The 26598-nt window shown below is 35.0% G+C and overlaps 1 protein-coding gene across 6 annotated transcripts in view; it reads left to right on the forward strand.

Moving 5' to 3' along the window:
• Nucleotides 1–1978: 1978 nt before the first annotated feature.
• Nucleotides 1979–26598, forward strand: part of LOC115218959 (protocadherin beta-15-like) — a 29765-nt gene continuing 5145 nt past the window's right edge. Inside the window, exons 1-3 of one of the 6 annotated variants that reach the window (XM_036509278.1) lie at nucleotides 1979–4354; nucleotides 23628–23781; nucleotides 24831–25041. In XM_036509278.1, coding sequence (XP_036365171.1) covers nucleotides 1994–4354; nucleotides 23628–23781; nucleotides 24831–24952 — 2637 coding nt within the window. In that variant the 5' untranslated portion in view covers nucleotides 1979–1993 and the 3' untranslated portion in view covers nucleotides 24953–25041. Of the gene's footprint in view, nucleotides 4355–6245; nucleotides 6400–8661; nucleotides 8906–16746; nucleotides 16901–17946; nucleotides 18094–23627; nucleotides 23782–24830; nucleotides 25042–26598 lie in introns of those variants that run through there. The other 5 variants (XM_036509277.1, XM_036509280.1, XM_036509279.1 and 2 more) reach the window with 5 other exon arrangements.

The raw sequence follows: 26598 nt of genomic DNA on the forward strand, positions 1-26598 counted from the left end.
TATGAAAGGAATCTAGAAAAAGCAGAAATGCATGAGTTTTACAGAGTGAAAATTCATAAAACTGATGCTGAAGTGGATATTTTGAATTGGTAACATTGTAGGGATGGGAGCAGTGTCTTCCCTCAGATAGACTACAAGAGTGTTTCTTGCAGTTTATATTTCCACACAATTGACATTTGTTCCAAATGTGGTTGAACTGAAGCAGATAGAATTAATTTTCAATCTCAAAGACATGCAAATAAAAAACGTAGTCGCAAAGGTGGTTGTTTAATTTCCCTTTTAAACTTTATTGTACAACTAATGTGTTAGGCATTTGTACTTTGTTGTCAATCTTATGTCAGATACTCATAAAACCTTGTTTCGAAATTTGGTCATCTCACCTTACATACTGTTCTTATTTATGATATTTATGATAGAGAGGTATCATTTAAAAGTAAATAAAAGAAGCTACACAAACTAATGGCAGCAAATAATAGTGATGGTAGATAAAAATATAGTGGATAATATTATTATTTGCTTGTCAGGACGTGATTCAGTGTTACGCTTTTAAGAACTTTAGTTACGTAACGAAATGAAAGGCACGAAATATTTGACATAAAACTAGTTCGTGGGTTACACTTTCAATCATCTTCGAAAAGGGAAAAAAATTTAAAGAGAATGAAATAATGTTATGGAGATCAATAAATTTATACATCAAAATAAAAAGACAATTTTTTGAAATGCATAATAATTTCCATTTGTCTAGGTAGTCTGTATAAATTTTTCTTTCACTCATCGATTAATTGCTCATGTTTCGAAATATAATTGTTTTAGTATTCTACGGCTTTCTTTTTCTCTCCGTGAGATTAAAACGTAATTCTCCATTTTATCGCTATTAACACCGAGAGAATAGAAGAAAGCGCACAAAACGGACACAGTAATAATTGCTTCACAAATAATCTGGCAGTTTTACTTCAACTTATATTTTATTTCAAAGAACATTGAAAGAAGCTTTCAGGCACCAACAAAAAAAAAAACAAAACAAAGAAAATAAACTAAGTTTTGGGTGTTTTTAGTAACAAATTTCGTCAGATTTAACTAATATTCATAAATCAGAGAAAATTCCTTTGATTTGTATTAGTCGGTGGTAGAGTTAAATAAAGTATTGTTTATTGGAAGACTTGTTTTAAGATAAAGCAGACGTTGAGGCGGGATAAATCAACTGACAGACGATCCCCATTCAAAGGGAGGTAACTTGCTTCCTTCGTTCAAATCAACTTCGGCGGCAATTTGCAGAACGGAACATTTCTGGCCGGAATTTTGTGGAAAAACTCAAACTCAATCCGAAAAAATGGAGAAAAAGTGTTCTGTTTTACCAAATATACATGTGTATGTAATATTTTTATATTACTAATGTAATTTAATTCAGGTTTGAATTAGTTGAATAGTTAAAATAAATGTTATTGTTGTTTAACCCCGAGTTGACCCCGTCTTCGCCGACCCTCTGATTAAAGGTATCCTGTTGGTGAGCTTTTCGCCTGTTTAGAGGTGTAAAGGGTTACATTATGTTGGGCCCTTTCCTTATTTGAGATGTTAGGGAAGGATTCGATGACTGTTGGGCTGTTATTTTTACAGTGGAAGACGACTACATGTGGGGTTACCTCGTAATGGCCGGCGGGGAAGGCTTAGGTGGTTTTTACTAATTAAAGGTGCGAACCAATACGAATGTAAGACTTTTATTTATTTATGGAAATAAATTTGAGAATTTCATTTTTAAAATAAAAATTAGACGTTTAAAAGTCGGTAACATTCCAAATACCTGATAAAATGCTCCAGGTAAGTTAGAATCAGATTAAAATGATGGTATCGCTTGTGATAACGATTAGTGTGTTGGGTATTGCTGGAAAATTAAATTATCATTGTTCCATAATACCTTTTCTTTTTACATTGATAATTGCTGTTTTTCTTTCCAGGATCTTGGTCATTTGTAATCATTTGAACGATAACATCTACAATGACATTACTAATTCTGATGGTAATAATATCTTTCTTCCTCCCTGGGGCATGTATAGACATTACAGTTCGTTTAAAAGAAGAAAATAGTCCCAAAAGCTATGTGGGGGACATCACTGCTAATTCACAAAAGTGGCTCCAGGACAAAGAAGATCTCAGTCAGATTACATTTAATCAACTCCAACAAAAGGAGACAAAATTATTCAATGTCACCCAGTCAGGGAAACTGTACACGGTTCGGACAGTGGATGCTGAGTCACTATGTAGATATAATACAGAATGTTATAAAACTGTGAAAGTTGCTGTTCACAAAGGAAAAAACTTCTTGAAAATCTTGAAAATTAAAGTAGTTATAGAAGACATCAATGACCACCAACCTAAGTTTCCAGAGAAGGAAATCACTTTGCACTTTGGAGAAGGAGATGGCAAAGGAATGAAAAAGTCCATTCCAAATGCCATTGATAAAGATGTTGGAGTTTTAAATAGTGTAATTAATTATCATTTAAAGAACAATGAGGAAATGTTTTCATTATTAGTTTCTAAAAGAGCTGATGGAATATCTCGACTAGAGATTGTTCTAGAAAGTAAATTAAATAGAGAAGTGAAAGATATGTACAGTGTACAAGTTGAGGCTGAAGATGGAGGTTCCCCTTCTAAAAAGAGTGTATTAGATGTGAAAATATTAGTAGAAGATGAGAATGATAACTTACCAGTATTCTCACAGAATATTTATAATGTTACTATAAAAAGTTATTTTCAAAATGATGTACCTGTTGTCACTTTGTCAGCTACAGATTCCGATATTGGCAATAATGGGAAAATAAATTATTATTTTAGTCCCAAAACGTCAGAACTTGATAGCAAACATTTTAGACTCGTTAAGAAAAGTGGTGAGATATTTTTGATTGATAAAATTGATGCTATCATTGACAATGAAGTTTATACATTATACATTGAAGCCAGAGATGGGGGCAACCCTCCTCTGAGTTCCATAGCAACTGTTATGGTAAATGTCATCAACCAACACAACAATCCCCCAAATATTGATGTGAACTTTATTTCTACACAGAATCACAACACAGCTACCATTCTGGAAGACATCAAAGTTGGTAGTTTCATTGCTTATGTGATGGTCACTGACAATGATGTTGGACACAATGGACAGGTTAACTGTCATATCAAAGACGACACATTCAAACTACAGTCAATGGGATCGAAGGAATATAAAATAGTTCTAAAGAAAGCAGTAGACAGAGAGACACAGGAACATTATCACTTTACTGTGTCGTGTGAAGATAAAGGATTACCTGCTCTGAAAACTGATAAAGATCTGTCAATCCAAGTGTTGGATGTGAATGATGTAGAGCCACACTTTACGAAAGACACATTCAAGTTCCTTACCTATGAGAATGACAAAGCTAATTTCCCTATTGGCTTTATCAATGCTACAGACCCAGATATTGGTAAGGGAGGTGAATTGTCTTATTCTCTGAGAAATAAACAGCAATATCGTCTGCCATTCCAGATTATCAACTCTGGCTTTATTTCAACAAACCAGTCTTTAGACAGAGAACACAGAGATTTCTATGAGTTTGAGGTTTTTGTGAAAGACAATGGAAGCCCATCTCTGAATAACACAGTGAATGTTGAAGTGGAAGTATTGGATAGAAATGATAATGCTCCATATTTTACATTTCCTAGTGTTGACCCTTTCACTCTTAATGTCCACTATCATCCGCAAAGTAAGAACGACATCACAGTTCTGAAAGCATCTGATATAGACAGTCACATGAATGCTTTTCTCAGGTATGAAATCGTTTCAGGTAACGAGAGACAGTTATTTAAACTGGACTCTTTCACTGGTGTGTTATCTTACTCTCGCACAGTTTACCAAAATGATGCCGGATCATATGAGCTTGAGTTTGTTGTGAAAGACAGTGGTACTCCAGTTCTGTCAGCAACAACTAGTGTGTCTTTGACACTGACTGTTAGTAACAAGACGTCACCAATGTTCACAGCTGTGCACCTACCAAGTGATAACACAATAGATGCGACATTGTTGATTATCATTGTAGTAGCAGCTGTGATAGTATCTATAGCTATTGTGGTTTCTATAACCCTGTGTATTGTGAGATGTAACAATGTGAGAAATAGCTCATCTGAAAGAACAGCAGAAGAGAAACAGGCATACCAATGTCGCAATGAGATGAGACAGTTGATCTATCAAGGTAACAACAGTGTACCTGTGATGTCAGGTAATCGAGGAGAAATGTCTGACAGATATGGTCATTTGAGGAGCCATTACTATCCTGAAGACTGGAAGACATCGACAATGAGCAGAACACTTCAAAAGTCCACAAAGGTAAGCACTATTTCAATGAATAAACTATTAAATTATGTTCAACTGAGAATGTTTTAGCTGAATGTTTTATATTTTACAGTTACTTGTAAGTTATTTGATGGCAAATGATAATCTGAGAAGATTCTACCAGGAACATCTAACATGAAGTCATACATTGCCATCAGGCATTTCTACCATTTGTCAGATTCCAGGCAAAATTGTGGAAACCCTTTCTTAGCAAGAATTCTGATTGTTCTGTGAGCTCTACTCTTTAAGACAAACTGCCAAATTTTTTATTTCTTTTCTACCCAACATTGCACTACAAACACACAGTTAAAACATTTATTTTCTCCAAGAAAAGGTATGGCTCTTCTCTTAGAAAAAAAGCTATTTTTTATTTAAGTTGTACTGGATAACTCTTCCAGAATATGATGGAAAATCATCAGTCATGAAGGATCTATAAGATTAATGCTTTCATGGACATTGGTCAGATTTGTTGGGAGGAAATATTCATATATCTATGAGGTGGTATCAAAAAACTGATTATGTTTAATAAAATATAACTTATTTACCTAAGTTTTAACATCGTCTCCTTCAAAGTAGTCATTTTGCACAGGAATACATCAGTCCCAGCATTCCTGCCGCTTTTGGAATCCGGCCTGGAAGTTGTTTTCAATGAACGAGTCGAGGACCTTCTGCAATTCATTGTGGATCTTGAGAACAGTATTAAAATGGTGGTCTTTGAGCTGCCTTTTCATCTTGGGGGAAGAGATGGAAATCCACAGGTGACTAAATCTGGTGAATAGGGCAGGTGCAGAAGTGATACCATGTTGTTTTTGATGAGAAATTCACAAGTAAGGAGAGCTTTGTGACAGGGTGCATTGTCGTCATGAAGAATCCAGTTCTATGTACTCCACAGATATGGTCACTTTTGCCAAACATCCTTGCTTAAATGCTTCAAAATGTTGCAGTAGAACTCTTGATTGATGGTCTGGCCCCAGGGGATGAATTCTTGATACACAATGAGGCCAACGTTGAAAAAAAACGATGAGCATGCTCTTGATTTAGCTGCAGTTCTGTTGTGCCATCTTTGGTTGTGAAGATGAAGAGTTTCTCCATTGTGACAACTGTTTCATCTCAGGGTCGTATCTGTTGACCCAACACTTGTCATCAGCGAGGATCCTTGGATGGGTCATCAGTGGCACATTGACAGAGATCTTGACAGATATTGATACAATGTCCTTTCTGCTCAGTGGTCAACAAGTGGGGGACAAACTTAGCAGAGACACACTGTATATTCAATTTAGATGTTAGAATTACCTGCACAGACCCATACGACCTCAGCAATGTTATTGATTGCCCTCTGATGATCTTCATGCACAAGCTGATGTATTTTCTCCACATTTCTGGGTGTGATGCTCTTAGCAGGTCTTCCAGATTGCTCGTCCTCCAGGGACATTCTTCTGCTTTTGAAGCACCCATGCCACTTGAAACATTACATACAACCCATTGCCTCATCGCCATAAGCTTTCCAAAGCTTGTTCAGAATTTCGCATTGGCTCAAAAATATATATTTTGTAAGCAGTATATTACTATCTTTTAATGTATATATCAACTTCTTTTATAAGAGTGACATCTTGTTTCATTAAGAACTTATTAGTGTTACAATTTATTAACTTTTAATTGGATATATTATCTGTTGATATTTCAAATTACTTTCCACGCGTGTGCTTGTGTGTTATATTGTTCTTAGTCAGTTGATATAATATATAAGCAGCTGTTTTACCAGTCATGAATTGAGCCAAAATTGGTAATCCATTAAACAAGAACTAATGTATTTCGTATCAGGTGTATCACCGTCAGTCATAAATGATATCTCTATACTGTACCATGTTGTTACTGTATTTTATAGCAGAAATACAGCCAACCAATAGAGGTGACATCTTATGGAGACAACAGACCATCCTCTAACTATCCCACTGACACATTGACCAGTCGTAAGAGCAGTGGACAGTGCTGGAGTGAGCGGTCAAGCAGACAGTATGAAGAAATACCAGCAATGTCAGGTAAAACAATTTCATTCATTCATGTTTTGTTATTAATTCTGTTCATAGTTTTTACTTGAGAGATTAATCAGCTCTAAATCTCTAATTTACTAATGCTTTAAGCAACATGAATCATCTTTAGATGTTAAAAGTTGCTTTTGCTATTTTATCATGATGGAAATCAGCACAAATATAGATATGCTTCCAACCTAGATGGGTAGGGTTACTTTATCACACTTGCATTTCATTCTTGGCTGGATGCCCTTCATAACACTAACCACTTTACAGAATGTACTGGGTGCCTTTTTTGTGCCACCAGCACTAGAGAGGTGTTATGCCCTTCACAAAGTGTACTGGGTATACTTTTTATGACACCATCCCTAAAGAAGTAGCTATTTCTTCAACCTCACCAGCCATTTCACAGAACGAGAAGCATAAGTCAGAGGCTTAAATGATAGTGATATGAAGGATGTCTGAAAACAGGTGCTGTGGTAGCAGTGCTTAGTATTCTGAGATAGGTGTACAAAGTGTTTGGGCTGAATTTGACAGATTGCATAAAAGAAAAAGAAACCACATTAAAAATAAAGTATTTTCTTTCAAAAAATCAAAAACTATCAAGTAGATTATGGCTGGGAGATATCAGTTTGCTCAAAGTAGCTGCCCTCAGCTTCCACCTTGGCTCTGGAACTTGGTGTATGTGTCCCTCACTGTGTCCTGGTAAGATCTTCAAATGCTTCCTTTACTATGGCTACCAGCTCGGCCTTGGTGTTGCAAGCAGAGTGGTTGGTGCTTTTCTCAATTGTGCCCTGTACACAGTAATCCAAAAGAATTAGAAGACCAAAAATTGAGGCTGGTGAAGTCATAGAAATTCTCAGACAACCATCTCTGATTCTTTCCGGAGGTATGGAAAAGAGCCCAATCCTGGCAACACACACAGGCTTCCCAGCAGCAACCCTCTCCAGCCAGGGTTTGACCACAGTCTTGAGCAGCTTCACATAACCATCTGAATTAAACCTAAGGCCCCGTTCATCAGTTGTTGGGAGAACACCTGCTGTGTCCCTTCCTGCTGACCACAGCTACATAGTCTCCATTGCAGCTTAGGATGTGTGGAAGATAAGGAACAAGAGGATACTGGCAGGAGTGATGGGGGTGATAACAGGAAGTAAAAGAGGTGAAGTTGAAGGTAGAGTGAACTGGGTATGAATGGTTCAATTGGTCTTCGTATACATTGGCTAAAAGACCAACCAAAGGTGTCAAATGATCAGAGTGGTGTCAGAGGAAATGGAAAACAGGTGGGTTCTGTGAATGGCATAAAGGAATGTTTGGGGCAGAGTCAGAACAGGTGCAGTGATGTCTGTAGTTACAATGGAAGCCATGTACAGCAAAGTGAAGGAATATATTGCTATCCTCACTCACATTGGGAAGAGGAGTGAATGGTTGAAAGATGAGCAATAGGCATGGGTGAAAAGAAGATGAAGGATAAAAGCATAGAGGGGAGAGTGCAATTTGTGATGAACAGAAGAGGTGTGCTGCTATCGTCAGTCACACTGAGTGCATAGTATAGTGAGATTGGGAGATTGAGAAGAAGAAGAGGAAACGATTAAGAGATGAACATTAGGGGCAGGAAGCTAGGGTGAAAGAGATATGGGTGACAGTAGACTGATGAGTTATAGAGAAGTGTAATGCAAGGAATGAGAGATAGAGGTGTGAGTGACAAAGAAAGTGAGTAATATTGGGTGAGAGACTTATCAGTAAGCAGACGTGTACACATACATATACATATGCTTAATGATACATGTGTGTATGTATACAAATATAGCTAACATTGTTTTAGTGTGTTTTGCCACGCCTAGATGAGAAAGCAGATCTCTCACACTGTGTAACTGGTCACTGCAGGCCTTTGTCATCGTCTCTGTGGTGTGTTATGGTTTCTGATCTGTCTTCACCATTTCACCTTTCTTGTATCTCTCTCTCTCTCTCTTCCACAGGTTCCATTTCCTTTGGGAAAACATGCACAATTAGTTGTTCATCTGAATAAATATGTAATTGTAGTGTGGTTTCTAGTGTGTTTGGAACAAATAGAGCAGAACTGTATTAGGAAACGATATGGTGTGCATTTAATTGAAATAAGCTTCTTAGTTAAGGACACTTAAAACTTGATCTTTATTTTATATTATAGCCCAGTCATTGTAGCAGACTAGGAATTGATTACTAACATCAGTAAATACCTATTTATTATATAAACTGTGTGATAAATGTAGTTGATATATGTGTGTGTTTCAGGAATCTATGGTGGTGCCCCACCGGATGTATCAAGCACCAGTGAGAGAGACCATTACCAAGACAGATATGTGAAACCTCCAGAGAGACAGTTACCTTCAACACCAGATGTTGTTGTCAGTTAAGTGAGACTGAGAAATGAACACAACAGAAATAATATCTCACCTTCAACATTCACACAACATTTAAAACAACAGAAATATATTAGTTAGTTAACAATATTTCCCCACATGTGACTGTATATTTTTGTATGTGTCTGAGAGAATATTCATTTTATATATGCTTTGGAAAAGTTTGCACAAATGTAAAACAAAAGAGGAGCTTTAGAGATGAGTTATAAAATATTGCAGTTAGATAAGGCAAAGTTAAGGAATGATAAGAAATTATAGTCAGAGATTTTTCTTGGTGCAATACAATTTAAAACTGAAAATGTAAATTGAATTTTACTTTACATACATAATTAGAAAATAAATAAATAAATTGTTAAGATTTGAGAAAATTTATTTCACAGAGTTTTAATATCACCTTTAAATTTCCCATTTATATATCCTGATATAAGAGAGTTAGTTTAGAATTAGGTCAAACACACACTAACAGTTATTGTCAATAATATATTTACATTTTAATTACACCCACATTACACACATCAGCCATATTGTTAATATAACCTTCTGTTCTAAGGATTTCTACTGTCAGTCTCTCTCCACATCAGACATGTTGGGTGTTATATAGACTTATCATGGCTGACTGTTAGTGAGCGATTGTGTGTCTTCTCTCTCACTACTCTCTCTGTCTTTCTGTGAGGGAAACATAACATCTAATCTGAGTGAGGCGGAGTAAGCATCACCCATCCCTCACTTGCACACACACACACATTATACACCACACATCCACAAAGGAAGACTGAAGGGAACTGCTGGTTCCCACTGACTCACCACCAACACTATTCCATCAACATGAAGCCATTGTCACACCATAGCAGCAGTGACACAGACACCATTAAGCAACAGAACATTGGGACCAAGTCACAGTTTATACAACAGGATTTTACACATGAAGGTAAGTTTATTGTTAAATATTATTTGTGCTATTCTGTGAAATAATGATTTCATATATAGCTCTATTGTAACATCAAAAATGTAATATTTTGATGGTAGCCATATTAGATCTGTGTTAATTTTAATCCAATGGTGAAAATCTTTTCTAATATGGCTGTCATGCATTTAGTTAATTTTGAGAAACAGTTTGAGAAGGAAATGTATGTGCAGTTCTACTTTTATATAATGTATTGTGTTATTTGCTGTTATCTTTGATATATTCACAGTATTAATGTTGTTGTTTATTATATTTTAAAACTGTGCATCATTTTAGTTTTAGCTGTCCACTCAGTCAGCCATTGTTTGGTCTTACAGAAGCAAAGTAGTATTAATCTGTGAGTTCATTACATACTTCTGTGTATAGATATATTGATGACTAGCTTCATGTTGAAATGTCTTAATAATTTGATTTCTATGAATTTTATAAATGAGACCAAATTTACCAAATATGTACGAATTTTGAAGAGTTAAAGATTGTATTAAACTTACCTATTTAACTATCAAATAGACACATTTATGATATTTCTATAATTTACATTGAAATTATTTAGATATCTTTTAACAGAAGAATGAGGAATCTGGCCTCAAGGCTACATGAAGAATAGTGATATAGTGGCCTTCTGTCTATTATGAAGTCTTAATCATTTGCTTATTAGTTTTGTAGCACCAAGTGGTGTCTATGTATGAAAAATGTGAGGCTTTCATAATTAAAACCGTTTCAACATATGTCTGATGGATAAGACCTGATATAGATCTAAATTTGATCGATCTTGTTGATGCTCTTTGTTTCTGTTCTAGGCTGTACTGCATATCAGGCTATCCTTGGATGGATGGTTGTAGTAGTTCTTTAGGTTTTCTATGAGAAGATGTTGGTAGGCATTTGCTCAAATCTTTTCCATTTCTGGAGAATCAAATTCTGTGAATGGTCCATCATGATCCTTTATTCATGCAATGTAGCCAATTCTACAAGGAGAAGTGGTCTCAGTGCTTGACTGATATGTTATTGATTATAGAAGGATGAAAGGTAAAGGTAACTTTAGTGTGGTTTGAACTCATAAAGATCTGGGACAAATCCTGCAAAGCATTCTATCTAACACTTGAATAACTCAGTGTGTTTGTCACTTTTAATAGATCTTAGATGACAAATATTCCTTCTGACAACCTAGTAAAAGTACCATTGGTAATGTTGTCAAATATTTGATTCTTATTTAAGAATTACTAATTACGAATTTATCATGGATTTGTTTCAGACTTATACATTTATTTGTATATGGTCCCCTTCTGTACAGTTTTTCTGTCAATTCATTTGTGGTGTCTCACTCATGCATTACACATCCACCTCTTTTCTTTCTGATCTTTCCTCTGCATTTAATGCTTATGTTTTATTACTTGGCAATATCATACTTTGTACACAAGCAACATACAATTTACCTTTTTCTCGGACAGAGAGACCCTTTGCTGCCTGAAAAGTTAATATCTCTGAACTTTTCTTGCACTCTGTTGTACCCTAGCTTCTATACTTTTGGAACTTTTACCTTCATTGCTGATTAATTTGTCCAGGTAACAGAAGCCATTGGCTCCTTGTTGGGACTCTTCCAATCATTTGAACGATTTCTTTTCATGGATATCATTACTACTAACTACTCTTGTGCATTTGCCATATACAGTCCTTCTCTGTTAAATTCTCTTTAATATCATTGACCTTGTGCATCCATAATTTACATTGGGTGTATAGTAAAGAATTGTAGCCTGGCCACTTTTCAGATGACAGTTGAGTTCTATATTTTTCCCTGCTAACTAGGATTTTTGTCTGTGTTAGTTTTATTTTCAAACCTCTTGAAACTAAGCTCTGCTTCTATGTTTGGAATTTCTCCTTGAATTTTTTGACTATTTCAGCTATGAGAAACTGTCCATACAGTTCCCAGAAGCATCCAGTTTTGAACCTTTTTATTATGACGTGAAGAACCCTAAGGAACTATAATAAGTCAGCAAACGAAATGTCATTAGTGTTTAATATGAATGCTTGTGAACTGTTTAATTCTCTTCTTAGTCACCATCTTGGTTATTATGCTATTTTCCACTTCATCTTTTCAAGAAGTTGCAGTTCTCATCACAGGAATTGATGTTCTTATCTTTCTGCTCTGCTCCTTCTCATGGCATGTTAAAATTAGCCATTACTCCAAGTATCTTAGAAACAATGAAACCCATTCACTCACTTTGTTAGCTAACCACTCATACCACTGCCATGGAGATTCCCTGCTCCATTAGTGCTATGAAGATGGACTCGTTCCAATCATCTGCACCAGACTGTGGGGCAAACTTCAATATTTTCCTACTAGTTGGTTGTTAAATACTTTACACCAAGAAACTAAGATGTGGATTTAACTCAGCTGCAAACAAGGTAACCCATTTAAACTCTAAATTAAAAATTCTGTAGGGGTGACATGGGTTTCACAAGCTGCACAGAAGGTAACCCTCTAGGATGGAGATAAGTTAGAATAATAATCTGAAGAGAGGAAATGTAAACTCCATATCTGCAGCTAAAATGACTTGTCTCAGAGAAAGGCAACTCTGTATAAAAACTGATATGATGGAGACACTTCAGTCCTGTCAGAGAACCTCATTAGTGTGGCTGGCACAATATATTTCATTTGGTCCACACTCTAGTTGTTTGTGATAGGAAGGATAGCCATCTGTAAAAACATGATCATCAACCTAAATTCATATACATAGGGCTGAGACTTAATATGTTTATGCTGTGTATGGTAATAGGGTGGCCACATAGGAACATGCAGAAAATAGACACCAAAACAGCTAAAATACCAGCAGGTGAGTTTTTTGCTGTAAGTTCAATGAGGAATTTAGCAAAGTTTAGTGTCCTTTGGTTCCCTTAATCATAACAGAAGTGTTCAACATGAGTTGTCTGTAGGAATTGTTGCAAGACAATGGCATAGTTGTTTTAGTTGAATCTGCCAAAGAATTACATAAAAAATTCATAATGCAGATGCAAAGTCTAGAATTATGAAGTTTTAAAGTAAATCTAGAAAAGACTAAGATTTTATTAACAGGAAACAGAACCATCTTGGAATTGGTCATATTCTCCATATACAGAAAAGGAGGATGCAGGAATGGTGTTATTTATGGGTGCACAAACGATGTATTGAGACAGCATCAGAGTTATAGAGTAGGACTCAGTATACAGCAGATGTATGGGAGTAGTTAGCGTTAAGAACAACCATAAAATATACTCTTTCAGATGGTTGGAGATTTTAGAAGTTGCTCATAGCTTTTGGTACCTAGATGACTTAACAAGCTGTGGAGGATCGTGTTCTGAAAGTATGGTAAGCCAGAGTAAGAATGGAATGAAAGAGATGGTGAGACACTGTGCTGGTGAAGGTTCTTCTAACCACACAAACCCGGGAAAGATGAATGCAAAATGATGATGACAGTATAACTTAGGATTTGTTAAATATTATGTAGTGTATTTACTGGTGTGTAAGAAGTGGCTTTTTTCTTTCAGAAATTACTATAGTTGTATCCTATGACTAATGAACCAAGGATACGGATGCGAGACTGAGCATCATAGCTGCAAAGTACGTTGCTTGGGTTAAACTAATGACATCAGTTATTAGCTGTCAGGACACTGCAACTTAGGAAAATTCATAAATTTGCTAATGCTACACCTTATGTTTCATCCTGTGTACTAAGCTCTTATTACTGTCTTTCTTTACTTGACTTTTTACTGCTTTCTGTCCCCTCTTTTACTCTATTCTGATGCAATAAGCACATTATTTAAAAGTTTGAAAAATAATTTTACAAAGCCATACTATTTCAATTGAATCATTTCTGTTCCAATAATTACCTGTTTTAGTATTTTCCATTAAAATCTTATAGAATTAATAGTTACAATCATTTGTTCCTACATAAAATACAAAACTTACATGTGGTTTGGTTAAAATTACTTGTAGAAATGCATCAAAATTTAGTAACTACTATCTTGTATGTAGTTACAATTTAGGTGATCTATCTTAGTACTAGATATTAATGTGTTCACTTCAGAGAATTTATTGCCACTGCAATCTTAAGCATCATAATATATAAATAGTGCAGTTTTGAATCAGTTGGCCATAATATGAATATCTAAGCTAAAATGAATGTGAAACAAAACGAAAAACAGACTTATAATAATATTGCATGATACTGTTAATTGGTCAGAAAAATCAAGTCCATACCTCATATTAATAATTGTGTTATACCTATGTTCTTTTCTAAGCGACTCTTACAATATGAACAATTTGATATTGTAGTATTTTGTTTTCATGAAAGGAAAGCAATTACTGAGTTTACTGCACTATATTCATTATTTCTTAATCTAAATAATTTTCTGTTTCAGATAAGAAGATATATTTCCCATTATCCCTGCATACTGCCAAGGACAGAAATGTTATTCCTATATGTTTTACTGTCTCTCTTTGACTGTTATTTAAGTGAAGATATCACATATCATGTTGAAGAAGAGAATAGCCCCTACCTATAGGGACATTGCTACTGACTTAAGAAATCAGACAGCTCCTTCTTAAAGAATAAGGATTTGATTACATTTAGTCAACTGCAACAAAAGGGAGAACAGTTTTTTCAATGTGACTAAAACAGGTAAACTGTACACTGTTGAGACAATTGGATGCTGAGTCGTGTGTGGTTATGAGAAAATGTTTTGAAATCGTTAAAGTTGCTGTTTTCACATCCAAGACATTATGAAGATCTTAAAGATTAAAGTCATAATAGAAGACATCAATGACCACCAACCTGAGTTCCCCGAGAAAGAAATCACCCTGCAATTTGAAGAAGAATATGGGAAAGGAAAACAAAATCCTGTACCTAACGCTATTGACAAAGATATAGGTTATCAAAACAGTTTAATTAGATATGAGTTACATGGTCATACAAATCTTTTTTCATTATTTGTCTCTAAACAAGCTGATGGATTATCAACCTTAACAATTATTTTAGAAGAGAAATTAGACAGAGAAAAGAAGGACAATTACAATATTGAGGTCATCGCCAAAGATGGGGGAACTCCACCAAAACAATCTGTTTTAAATGTTAAAATATCTGTAAAAGATGAAAATGACAACAGACCACAATTTTCTCAAAGTATCTACAATGTCTCTATAGAACATAAACATAAAAAGAATATTCCAGTAGTCACATTATCTGCCAGTGATTTAGATATTGGTAAGAATGGTAAAATATCTTTCTATTTTAGTAGAAAAACAGCTGAACAAACGAGGAAAAATTTCATGTTGGAAGAAGATACTGGAAAGTTATTTTTATCAAAATCTTTAGGAAGTGGTAAGGAAGATATTTTAAAATTATATGTAGAAGCCAGGGATGATGGCATGCCTCCTCTGAGTTCCATAGCAACTGTTATGGTAAATGTCATCAACCAACAAAACAATCCCCAAATATTGATGTGAACTTTATTTCTACACAGAATCACAACACAGCTACCATTCTGGAAGACATCAAAGTTGGTAGTTTCATTGCTTATGTGATGGTCACTGACAATGATGTTGGACACAATGGACAGGTGAACTGTCATATCAAAGACGACACATTCAAACTACAGTCAATGGGATCGAAGGAATATAAATTGTTCTAAAGAAAGCAGTAGACAGAGAGACACAGGAACATTATCACTTTACTGTGTCGTGTGAAGATAAAGGATTACCTGCTCTGAAAACTGATAAAGATCTGTCAATCCAAGTGTTGGATGGAATGATGTAGAACCACACTTTACGAAAGACACATTCAAGTTCCTTACCTATGAGAATGACAAGCTAATTTCCCTATTGGCTTTATCAATGCTACAGACCCAGATATGGTAAGGGAGGTGAATTGTCTTATACTCTGAGAATAAACAGCAATATCGTCTGCCATTCCAGATTATCAACTCTGGCTTTATTTCAACAAACCAGTCTTTAGACAGAGAACACAGAGATTTCTATGAGTTGAGGTTTTTGTGAAAGACAATGGAAGCCCATCTCTGAATAACACAGTGAATGTTGAAGTGGAAGTATTGGATAGAAATGATAATGCTCCATATTTTACATTTCCTAGTGTTGACCCTTTCACTCTTAATGTCCACTATCATCCGCAAAGTAAGAACGACATCACAGTTCTGAAAGCATCTGATATAGACAGTCACATGAATGCTTTTCTCAGGTATGAAATCGTTTCAGGTAACGAGAGACAGTTTTATTTAAACTGGATTCGTTCACTGGTGTGTTATCTTACTCTCGCACAGTTTACCAAAATGATGCCGGATCATATGAGCTTGAGTTTGTTGTGAAAGATAGTGGTACTCCAGTTCTGTCAGCAACACTAGTGTGTCTTTGACACTGACTGTTAGTAACAAGACGTCACCAATGTTCACAGCTGTGCACCTACCAAGTGATAACACAATAGATGCGACATTGTTGATTATCATTGTAGTAGCAGCTGTGAAGTATCTATAGCTATTGTGGTTTCTATAACCCTGTGTATTGTGAGATGTAACAATGTGAGAAATAGCTCATCTGAAAGAACAGCAGAAGAGAAACAGGCATACCAATGTCGCAATGAGATGAGACAGTTGATCTATCAAGGTAACAACAGTGTACCTGTGATGTCAGGTAATCGAGGAGAGATGTCAGAGAGATATGGTCATTCGAGGAGCCATTACTATCCTGAAGACTGGAAGACATCAACAATGAACAGAAGTTTACCAAAAAGTATGAAGGTATGTTTTAAGATTCTGTTGATAATTCTATAATTATTTACTGAGTAATAATAAATGTTATTTATAGTCTTCATCTGTAACTTCCTCATATTTATTTTAATTCAGTAACACAAATGGCGATTCTTATTTCTATAAGACTTTGTAAAATTTTTAAGGTAATTTATTTAATTAAAATTACATAAATAATGGAACAATTTTTTTCTCTAACAGCAGAAATACAGTCAACCCATTGAGGTGACATCTTATGGAGACAGCAGACCATCTTCTAACTATCCCACTGACACACTGACCAGTCGTAAGAGCAGTGGACAGTGCTGGAGTGAACGGTCAAGCAGACAGTATGAAGAAATACCAGCAATGTCAGGTAAAACAATTTCATTCATTCATGTTCGTCATTAATTTTATTATAATTTTATTTCTAGAATATCTAATTTTAACTGTTCTGAAATACTTTTTCGTTATTGATCATCATTAGCATTATTGCTCTTGTAATCAATGTTATCATCTTCTTGTTTGAATGCCCTTCCTATTGCCACTCACTTTGCAATGTGTATTGGATGCCTTTTTTTGGCACCAGTGAGGTTTCCATGTAGCTTGCAAGACTAAGGTTCCCATTGACTGAGTGAGCCCACAGAAGAGGTGAAGGCAGCTCTACGCTCAGTGGTGAAAGGTGAGCATATGAGGGAAGACAGTGAAACAGATTTCTTGCTGCAGAGGAGATACATGGCTGCTCACATCATACAAGAATGGCTGGGAGTAATCAGTGTATTCATCCACTCTGATCCTGCATATAATTATTGGGTCACTGATCTGATTATGATCTGAAAGGATCTTAGGGACGGTAAAACACAACATATATTATATGGCAATGAAACATGGGTGCTGACAAAGAAATGATCCAAGTGGCTAAATGGGTGCTATACAAGAATGCTATGAATAGCCCCAAATGTGAAATGGCAGCAATAGATGACAAATGAATGCTTTTATGGAGATCTGCGAAAAGTTAGCCAGAAGATCAGGCAAAGACAGCTGTGACTATTTGGTCAATGTTTGTGCCACACTAAAGTGGAAGCATCCAAATTAGTCTTGTAGAACCCGTTTCATGGTGATGTAAGAAGAGGAAAACATTGTCACATTTACTTTGACAACTTGATTGCAGACACTGGTCTGGAATATACCCAGGACCATGAGACAATGAAGATGGACCGAGAAGTGTGGCTGATGGACTTGGTTGCTATGGCCTGGGTTGGAACTCGGCCATAATAATAATAGTAAACTTTTCTTTGTTAATTGTTATTTTATATCTTAATCAAATTAATGTAGCAAAAAGAGATTTGTTACTAATGTCACAGAATACCTATTGTCTGTATGAACTATGTAGTAAGTTTGGTTGATGTATATGTGTTTCAGGAATCTATGGTGGTGCCCCACCGGATGTATCAAGCACCAGTGAGAGAGACCATTACCAAGACAGATATGTGAAACCTCCAGAGAGACAGTTACCTTCAACACCAGATGTTGTTGTCAGTTAAGTGAGACTGAGAGAGGAACACAACAGAAATAATATCACTTTCAACATTCACACAACATTTAAAACAACAGAAATATATTAGTTAGTAAATAATATTGCCCACGTATGACTGAAAATTTTTCGTATGTGTGTCACACAATACATCATGTATATATATTTTGGGTTGAAAAATTTAACAACTTTAGATATGAAAAATCAATGTATAACACTGTATAGTAAGGCAAACGAAAGTTAAGAAAAATATTTTGATCAATTATAATTAGATGACTCCTTTGTTGAAGGACAATTCAGATTGAAAATATAAATTGAATTGTTCTGTATAACAATAATAAAGAAATAAATCAAATTATAAATCTTTACACTCAGAAAGTATATTATACATGGATTACATATCATTTTCAAATTTTCAGTGTATATCCTAATTGAGAGAGTTGGTTTAGAATTAGGTCAGACACACACACTAACTGTTATTGTCAATATTGTATTTACATTTTAAATTACACACACATTAACAACATCAGCCATATTTTGTTAATATAACCTCTCTGTTCTAAGGATTTCTATGTCAGTCTCTCTCCACATCAGACATGTTGGTGTTATATAGACTTATCATGGCTGACTGTTAGTGGAGCTGATAGTTTGTTGTCCCTCTCTTTTCATTGTGAGGGAAAACACATCAAGTCTGAGTGAGGCTGGAGTAAGCATCACCCATCTCTCTTCCTCTCTCTGTCTCTCACTCACACCCATGCACACACTCACTAAACACCACCCATCCACAGAGGAAGACTTGAGAGGGAACTGCTGGTTCCCACTGACTCACCACCAACACTATTCCATCAACATGAAGCCATTGTCACACCATAGCAGCAGTGACACAGACAACCATTAACAACAGAACATTGGGACCAAGTCACAGTTTATACAACAAAGGATTTTACACAATGAGGGTAAGTCTATTATTCCCTATTATTTGTCCAATGATGTGAAATGAATCATGTCATATACAGCTATATTGTAAAGCCAAAAGTAATATTCTAATGGTGGCCATATTAGATCTGTCTTTGTTCTCTCTTAGAAGTAAATTCATTAAGTTCTTATTTTTGAGTTTAATAACCGTTAACTGTAAATAACTTATTTATTGTAAGATACTGTATAATAGGTGATTTTATTTAATGTTACTTAATACTCAAGCAAAATATACTCTGTTACATTCGTTAAAGTCTAAAGTATTCACCTTTAACATTGTCTCATTTTAATGGAATTATGCACAAATATAAAGAAGAACAGGTTTCCTTTCTATAGTTTATTATTTGCTTAACTATACACTTGTTTATTCTAAGTGGATTAATTGTTCATGTATTAAATAAATGAGTGAAGTTATGAATAATCATTGTTTTAGTGAATTCTTATTGTGTAAGCATGTTTGCAAAATATTGAAATTGTAGTGAGACTTGACATAGATGTTATGAAAAATGGCATATATTATTTTTGAGAGGAGATTTATTGAATTGAAAATGTCACACATATTTTATGATCTGTGTAGAATATATAAATCTGAATTGCTTAGCATTAAGCCTATGATATGGTGTCATTACTGTATAATATGGATTATAATATTGAACAGATTTAAATCTCTAATTTTATTAACAGAATGGGACTCATTAAAATTATGAAATTTTTACTATTCTTCGTTTAATACCCTAGTTGTGATATTGCTTTCAACATTGTCTTGATAAGATATTAGGTGTATACAGTAGAATTAAACTTTTTTCTACAATAAATTATGTAATTTCTATGAAGTGTGTGTGAGTGAGTGTGTTGTGTGTGTGTGAGTGAGTGTGTTGTGTGTGAGTGAGAATGTGTGTGAGTGTGTGTGTGTGTGTGTGTGTGTGTGTGTTGAAGGGAGACAATTCTAAACTCCACTATTTCCGATGTAATCATTTCTGTTTCAATAATTCCTTGTTTTGGCATTTTTGTTTTTATTAAAATCTGATTCTAATTCAATAGTTATAGTTTTAAGTTTTCACATAAAATACATATCATACATGTTGTGGTTTGCTTCAGTTTTCTGTAGAAATCTATCTAAAATTGGTAACTACTATCTCATTTGCAGTTACAATTTATGTCATCTATCTTAGTACTAGATATGAGCATGCTTACTTCAGACATTTATCTGAAATTACTGGCCTCTGCTATGTTAAATCTCGTCAGTTGACCAAAATATAAATACTAGAATTTCTTCTGCGAGCTAAAATGAATGCTAAAATGTATAAAAAGAAAGTTAAAATAAATGTGCTAATGTAAATAGATCATTTCAAAAAACAATTCTACAAATACATCGTATTATAAATTGTGTAAGCTTTGTTCTTTTCAAGTGTCTGTTACAGTACAAACAAATTGATATATCCTACCCACTGTACACAATCCTCTGTACCACTTATATACTCCTCCCTGTAGCTTTACTTCCTGACACAACATCATCGTCTCCTCTCCCTCTCTTCTCTTTTCCTAGCTAAAGTAGACATGTACATCCTCTACTGTAAGACACCTGTTTTTGTCCCTCTGTCATTCTCTAACATCTCACCACATGGAACAAAGCCACTTCCATCAATACTACTTCTCCAACTCATTTGAGGGGTCTTGTCTTACTAGGTACTTGGTGACATCTAAGAACTACCCAGTATGCTCTAAAATAGTTGGTGTTAGGAAGGGCATCTAGCTATTGGAACTATGTCAGAGCAGAAGGTTGAGCTTGGTGCAGTCTTTTGCCTTGCCACCTACTGTCAAGTCACCCAATCTATACTAACATGAAATGTGGATGTTAAATGATATTGTTTTCATGAATGTAAAGGTAAAAAAAAAAAAAATTATTAAGTTTACTGGAGTCTATTCCCTTTTTGTTAATCTCCTAAATAATTTTGTTTCAGATGAACAAATTGTGTTCTCCTTATCCCTGGATACTGTCAAGAACAGAAATGTTATGTCTGTATGTATTACTGACTTTCTTTCACTTTTCCCTAAGTGAAGATATCACATACCATGTTGAAGAAGAGAATAGTCCCTATACCTATGTAGGGGACATTGCTACTGACTTACAGAAATCAGACAGCTCCTTAAAGAATAAGGATTTGATTACATTTAGTCAACTGCAACAAAAGGGAGAACAGTTGTTCAATGTGACAAGAACAGGCAAACTGTACACTGTTGAGACATTGGATGCTGAGTCTGTGTGTCGTTATGAGAAAGAATGTTTTGAAATCGTTAAAGTTGCTGTTCACAAATCCAAGACATTTATGAAGATCTTAAAGATTAAAGTCATAATAGAAGACATCAATGACCACCAACCTGAGTTTCCAACTGAAGAAGTCAACATTCAGTTTTCTGAAACAGATGGCAAAGGCACGAAAAGATCAATACCCAATGCTGTTGATAAAGATATGGGTTATCAAAATAATTTAATTAAGTATGAATTAAAAGAGGATAATGAACATTTCTCTTTATTAGTTGCCAAACAAGCTGATGGCATATCATCATTAGAAATTATTTTAGAAGATAAATTAGACAGAGAAAAGAAGGACAATTATGATATTGAGATCATTGCTAAAGATGGGGGAACTCCACCAAAACAATCTGTTTTAAATGTGAAAATATCTGTAAAAGACGAAAATGATAACAGACCACAATTTTCTCAAAGTATCTACAATGTCTCTATTGAACATAAACATAAAAAGAATATTCCAGTCGTCACATTATCTGCCAGTGATTTAGACATTGGCAGGAATGGTAAAATATCTTTCTATTTTAGTCAGAAAACTGATGAAACGATAAAAGAATACTTTCATTTAGATGAAAGTACTGGAAAGTTATTTCTTGAAAAACCTATAAATTTTGGTAAGAAAGAATCATTTAAATTATATGTGAAAGCCAAAGATAATGGAATTCCTCCTCTGAGTTCCATTGCAATAATTCAGATAAATGTTATCAACCAACACAACAATCCCCCAAATATTGATGTGAACTTTATTTCTACACAGAATCACAACACAGCTACCATTCTGGAAGACATCAAAGTTGGTAGTTTCATTGCTTATGTGATGGTCACTGACAATGATGTTGGACACAATGGACAGGTGAACTGTCATATCAAAGACGACACATTCAAACTACAGTCAATGGGATCGAAGGAATATAAAATAGTTCTAAAGAAAGCAGTAGACAGAGAGACACAGGAACATTATCACTTTACTGTGTCGTGTGAAGATAAAGGATTACCTGCTCTGAAAACTGATAAAGATCTGTCAATCCAAGTGTTAGATGTGAATGATGTAGAGCCACACTTTACGAAAGACACATTCAAGTTCCTTACCTATGAGAATGACAAAGCTAATTTCCCTATTGGCTTTATCAATGCTACAGACCCAGATATTGGTAAGGGAGGTGAATTGTCTTATTCTCTGAGAAATAAACAGCAATATCGTCTGCCATTCCAGATTATCAACTCTGGCTTTATTTCAACAAACCAGTCTTTAGACAGAGAGCACAGAGATTTCTATGAGTTTGAGGTTTTTTGTGAAAGACAATGGAAGCCCATCTCTGAATAACACAGTGAATGTTGAAGTGGAAGTATTGGATAGAAATGATAATGCTCCATATTTTACATTTCCTAGTGTTGACCCTTTCACTCTTAATGTCCACTATCATCCGCAAAGTAAGAACGACATCACAGTTCTGAAAGCATCTGATATAGACAGTCACATGAATGCTTTTCTCAGGTATGAAATCGTTTCAGGTAACGAGAGACAGTTATTTAAACTGGATTCGTTCACTGGTGTGTTATCTTACTCTCGCACAGTTTACCAAAATGATGCCGGATCATATGAGCTTGAGTTTGTTGTGAAAGACAGTGGTACTCCAGTTCTGTCAGCAACAACTAGTGTGTCTTTGACACTGACTGTTAGTAACAAGACGTCACCAATGTTCACAGCTGTGCACCTACCAAGTGATAACACCATAGATGCGACATTGTTGATTATCATTGTAGAGCAGCTGTGATAGTATCTATAGCTATTGTGGTTTCTATAACCCTGTGTATTGTGAGATGTAACAATGTGAGAAATAGCTCATCTGAAAGAACAGCAGAAGAGAAACAGGCATACCAATGTCGCAATGAGATGAGACAGTTGATCTATCAAGGTAACAACAGTGTACCTGTGATGTCAGGTAATCGAGGAGAGATGTCAGAGAGATATGGTCATTCAAGGAGCCATTACTATCCTGAAGACTGGAAGACATCGACAATGAGCAGAAGTTTACCAAAAAGTATGAAGGTATGTTTTAAGATTTTCTGTTGATAATTCTATAATTATTTACTGAATAATAATAAATGTTATTTATAGTCTTCATCTGTAACTTGTTAGGTTGTTTCTTTCTTCATATTTATTTTAGTTCAATAACCCAAATGGTGATTTTTATTATAGAATGCACAGATTTTATAAAATTTTTAATGTAATATATTTTTCAAAATTACAATGAGAGATGAAACAACTTTTTACTCTAACAGCAGAAATACAGTCAACCCATTGAGGTGACATCTTATGGAGACAGCAGACCATCTTCTAACTATCCCACTGACACATTGACCAGTCGTAAGAGTAGTGGACAGTGCTGGAGTGAGCGGTCAAGCAGACAGTATGAAGAAATACCAGCAATGTCAGGTAGGATAACAATCTCATTCATTCTTGTTGTCATTAATTTTATTATAATTTTATTTCTAGAATATCTAATTTTAACTGTTCTGAAATACTTTTTCGTTATTGATCATCATTAGCATTATTGCTCTTGTAATCCTTGTTATCATCTTCTTGTTTGAATGCCCTTCCTATTGCCACTCACTTTGCAATGTGTATTGGATGCCTTTTTCATGGCACCAGTGAGGTTTCCATGTAGCTTGCAAAACTAAGGTTCCCATTGACTGAGTGAGCCCACAGAAGAGGTGAAGGCAGCTCTACGCTCAGTGGTGAAAGGTGAGCATATGAGGGAAGACAGTGAAACAGATTTCTTGCTGCAGAGGAGATACATGGCTGCTCACATCATACAAGAATGGCTGGGAGTAATCAGTGTATTCATCCAATCTGATCCTGCATATAATTATTGGGTCACTGATCTGATTATGATCTGAAAGGATCTTAGGGTCGGTAAAACACAACATATATTATATGGCAGTGAAACTTGGGCGCTGACAAAGAAATGATCCAAGTGGCTAAATGGGTGCTATACAAGAATGCTATGAATAGCCCCAAATGTGAAATGGCAGCAATAGATGACAAATGAATGCTTTTATGGAGACCTGCGAAAAGTTAGCGAGAAGATCAGGCAAAGACAGCTGTGACTATTTGGTCAATGTTTGTGCCACACTAAAGTGGAAGCATCCAAATTAGTCTTGTAGAACCCTTTTCATGGTGATGTAAGAAGAGGAAAACATTGTCACATTTACTTTGACAACTTGATTGCAGACACTGGCCTGGAATATACCCAGGACCATGAGACAATGAAGATGGACCGAGAAGTGTGGCTGATGGACTTTGTTGCTATGGCCTGGGTTGGAACTCGGCCATAATAATAATAGTAAACTTTTCTTTGTTAATTGTTATTTCATAGCTTAATCAAATTAATGTAACAAAAAGAGATTTGTTACTAATGTCACAGAATACCTATTGTCTGTATGAACTATGTAGTAAGTTTGGTTGATGTATATGTGTTTCAGGAATCTATGGTGGTGCCCCACCGGATGTATCAAGCACCAGTGAGAGAGACCATTACCAAGACAGATATGTGAAACCTCCAGAGAGACAGTTACCTTCAACACCAGATGTTGTTGTCAGTTAAGTGAGACTGAGAAAGGAACACAACAGAAATAATATCACCTTCAACATTCACACAACATTTAAAACAACAGAAATATGTTAGTTAGTAAATAATATTGCCCACATATGACTGAAATATTTTGTATGTGTGTCACACAATATATCATGTATATATATTTTGGGTTGAAAAATTTAACAACTTTAGATATGAACAATCAATGTATAACTGTATAGTAAGGCAAACCAAAGTTAAGAAAAATATTTTGATCAATTATAATTAGATGACTCCCTTGTTGAAGGACAATTCAGATTGAAAATATAAATTGAATTGTTCTGTATATCTATAATAACGTACTAAATCAAATTATAAATCTTTACACTCAGAAAGTATATTATACATGGATTACATATCATTTTCAAATTTTCAGTGTATATCCTAATGGAGAGAGTTGGTTTAGAAATAGGTCAGACATACACACACTAACTGTTATTGTCAATATTGTATTTACATTTTAAATTACACAAACATTAACAACATCAGCCATATTTTGTTAATATAACCTCTCTGTTCTAAGGATTTCTATGTCAGTCTCTCTCCACATCAGACATGTTGGTGTTATATAGACTTATCATGGCTGACTGTTAGTGGAGCTGATAGTTTGTTGTCCCTCTCTTTTCATTGTGAGGGAAAACACATCAAGTCTGAGTGAGGCTGGAGTAAGCATCACCCATCTCTCCTCCTCTCTCTGTCTGTTTGTCTCTCTCTCACTCACACCCATGCACACACTCACTAAACACCACCCATCCACAGAGGAAGACTTGAGAGGGAACTGCTGGTTCCCACTGACTCACCACCAACACTATTCCATCAACATGAAGCCATTGTCACACCATAGCAGCAGTGACACAGACAACCATTAACAACAGAACATTGGGACCAAGTCACAGTTTATACAACAAAGGATTTTACACACAATGAGGGTAAGTCTATCATTCCCTATTATTTGTCCAATGATGTGAAATGAATCATGTCATATACAGCTATATTGTAAAGCCAAAAGTAATATTCTGATGGTGGCCATATTAGATCTGTCTTTGTTCTCTCTTAGAAGTAAATTCATTAAGTTCTTATTTTTGAGTTCAATAACCGTTAAATGTAAATAACTTATTTATTGTAAGATACTGTATAATAGGTGATTTTATTTAATGTTACTTAATACTCAAGCAAAATATACTCTGTTACATTCGTTAAAGTCTAAAGTATTCACCTTTAACATTGTCTCATTTTAATGGAATTATGCACAAATATAAAGAAGAACAGGTTTCCTTTCTATAGTTTATTATTTGCTTAACACTACACTTGTTTATTCTAAGTGGATTAATTGTTCATGTATTAAATAAATGAGTGAAGTTATGAATAATCATTGTTTTAGTGAATTCTTATTGTGTAAGCATATTTGCAAAATATTGAAATTGTAGTGAGACTTGACATAGATGTTATGAAAAATGGCATATATTATTTTTGAGAGGAGATTTATTGAATTGAAAATGTCGCACATATTTTATGATCTGTGTAGAATATATAAATCTGAATTGCTTAGCATTAAGCCTATGATATGGTATCATTACTGTATAATATGGATTATAATATCGAACAGATTTAAATCT

Source organism: Octopus sinensis, linkage group LG14 (genome assembly GCF_006345805.1).
Source record: "Octopus sinensis linkage group LG14, ASM634580v1, whole genome shotgun sequence".
NCBI lineage: Eukaryota > Metazoa > Mollusca > Cephalopoda > Octopoda > Octopodidae > Octopus > Octopus sinensis.